This window comes from Anomaloglossus baeobatrachus, chromosome 6 (assembly GCF_048569485.1).
Source record: "Anomaloglossus baeobatrachus isolate aAnoBae1 chromosome 6, aAnoBae1.hap1, whole genome shotgun sequence".
NCBI classification, from domain to species: Eukaryota; Metazoa; Chordata; class Amphibia; order Anura; family Aromobatidae; genus Anomaloglossus; species Anomaloglossus baeobatrachus.
In genome coordinates, this window is record NC_134358.1 from 446,516,796 (window position 1) to 446,518,801 (window position 2,006).

Here is a 2,006-nt window from a genome sequence, read left to right on the forward strand (position 1 = left end):
GATACCACCACTTACAGCCGGGAGCCTGTGGTCACTCTCACAGAGTGATTTCTGCATGGAGCACAGCATCCTTTCTCACATGCAGTGTTCTCTGATGTAGCAGAGCTGCATATCTTGAAGGAGGAAGAAGACAGAAGAGCAGGATCGTGGAGGGCTGAGAGGGGGTAATAAAGATGGAGTCTCTAAGTGTGTCTGTATTTATTTCTATTAAAGTATTTTTTCTCTGTGTGGTGTCTTTTTTTAACCCTTTATTGGAGATTCTTTTTTTTTTTTTTTTTTTTATAATGCAGAAAGACTTTATTGGAAAACCTGCTGCCAAGCACACAGTCACAGCCTCTCAGGTAACAGATCGCACAACTTTTAGAGAGGCCCAAAACACACGTCAGGGGCAATTATTCCAGGTAGACATGGAGATGCAGACTGGACCGGTGGCATCCAGGAGGAGACCTCTTAGCTGCTCTCTCCCAGGGTGTGCTTGTCAAACAGGTACTCGCCCATGCCGTTCTGGGGTACCCCAAGGCGCTTCAGGTTGGTGATGTAGTCTCCAAGCTGCTTAATAGCCTTCACCTGTTCCTCCAGGTATTCAGATTCCAAGAAGTCACAGAGATGAAGGTCAACTTTGTTGGTGGCCACTTTGTGAAGATCCAGGAGGGCCTGGTTCACGGTCTTCTCCAGCTCCAGGGCAGCCTGCATGGCCTCCAGGGTGTTGGCCCACTCATCCCGGTCAGGTTTCTTAATGTCCTGGAGGACCACACGACCCCCACGCTTGTTCTGATACTTCAGGAACTTCTCAGCATGCTCCCTCTCTTCATGGCTCTGCTCCTTGAAGAACTTGGCCACGTGGTGAAGGGCGACATCATCTCGGTCAAAGTAGAAGGACATGGAGAGGTAGGTGTAGGAGGCATAGAGCTCCAGGTTCACCATGCGGTTGATGGCAGCCTCGCAGTCGGTCTTGAAGTTCTGGCGCACCTGGGATTCCATTGCGGTTTCTTGGTGGTTTTGGTGGCGCAAAAAGGTTGCAAAAAAACAAGTGTGAAGGTCTAGAGAGGAAGGCGCCTTGTCCTCTGCGCGTGTTCCGTTCAATCACTGTTGAAGCAAGAACTCTGCTCAGAGTCAGGATCGATTTATTGGAGATTCTTAATGGCCGGGTTAAATTTGCCTGACATTAAGAATCTCTAGCTTAATACTAGCTAGTAAAACAAAGCTAGTATTAACTCATTATTACCCAGCAAGCCACCCGGCTCCAGGGCTGTTGGAAGAGTTGGATACAGCACCAGATGATGGCACTTCTATGAGAGCGCCATTTTCTGGGGTGGCTGCGGACTGAAATTCGCAGCAGAGGCGCCCAGAAACCTCGGGCTAACCTGTGCTGCAGATTCCAATCCCCAGCTGCCTAGTTGTACCCGGCTGGACACAAAAATGGGGCGAAGCCTACGTCGGGTTTTTTTTTTTTAATTATTTCATAAAATTCATGAAATAATTAAAAAAAGGACTTCCCTATATTTTTAGTTCCCAGCCGGGTACAAATAGGCAGCTGGGGGTTGGGGGCAGCCGTAACTGCCTGCTGTACCCGGCTAGCATACAAAAATATGGCGAAGCTCGCGTCATTTTTTTTGTAGTTTCTTGGCAAAAAAAATAAAAAATGCTTCCCTGGATTTTCTATTGCCAGTGAAGGTAACACCAAGCAGTGGGGGTTAGCAGCCAGTAGCTGCTTGGATTACCCTTAGCTAGCAATACAAAAAATGCAGCAGGAGCCCATATATATATATATATATATATATATATATATATATATTTTTTTATTATTTATTTAAAAAACAAAAAGGGCTTCCCTGTATTTTGATTGCCTGACATGACAGTGCTGTAAAAATAAATCTTTAAAAAAAATGACGTAGCGCTCCGCGGTATTTTTGATTCTCAGCGCAGATGAAGCAGACAGCTACGGGTTGACACCCCCATCTGCCTGGCGTTACCTTGGCTGGCAATCAAAATACAGGGAAGCCTAT

The 2,006-nt window shown here is 46.4% G+C and overlaps 1 protein-coding gene across 1 annotated transcript; it reads right to left on the reverse strand.

The window, feature by feature from the left end:
• Nucleotides 1–363: 363 nt before the first annotated feature.
• LOC142244427 (ferritin heavy chain A-like) lies at nt 364–1,027 on the reverse strand. The gene has a single exon (XM_075316647.1). The coding sequence runs from the start codon at nt 979–981 to the stop codon at nt 451–453; it is 531 nt and encodes a 176-aa protein (XP_075172762.1). The 5' UTR covers nt 982–1,027; the 3' UTR covers nt 364–450.
• Between the last annotated feature and the right edge of the window lie 979 nt (nt 1,028–2,006).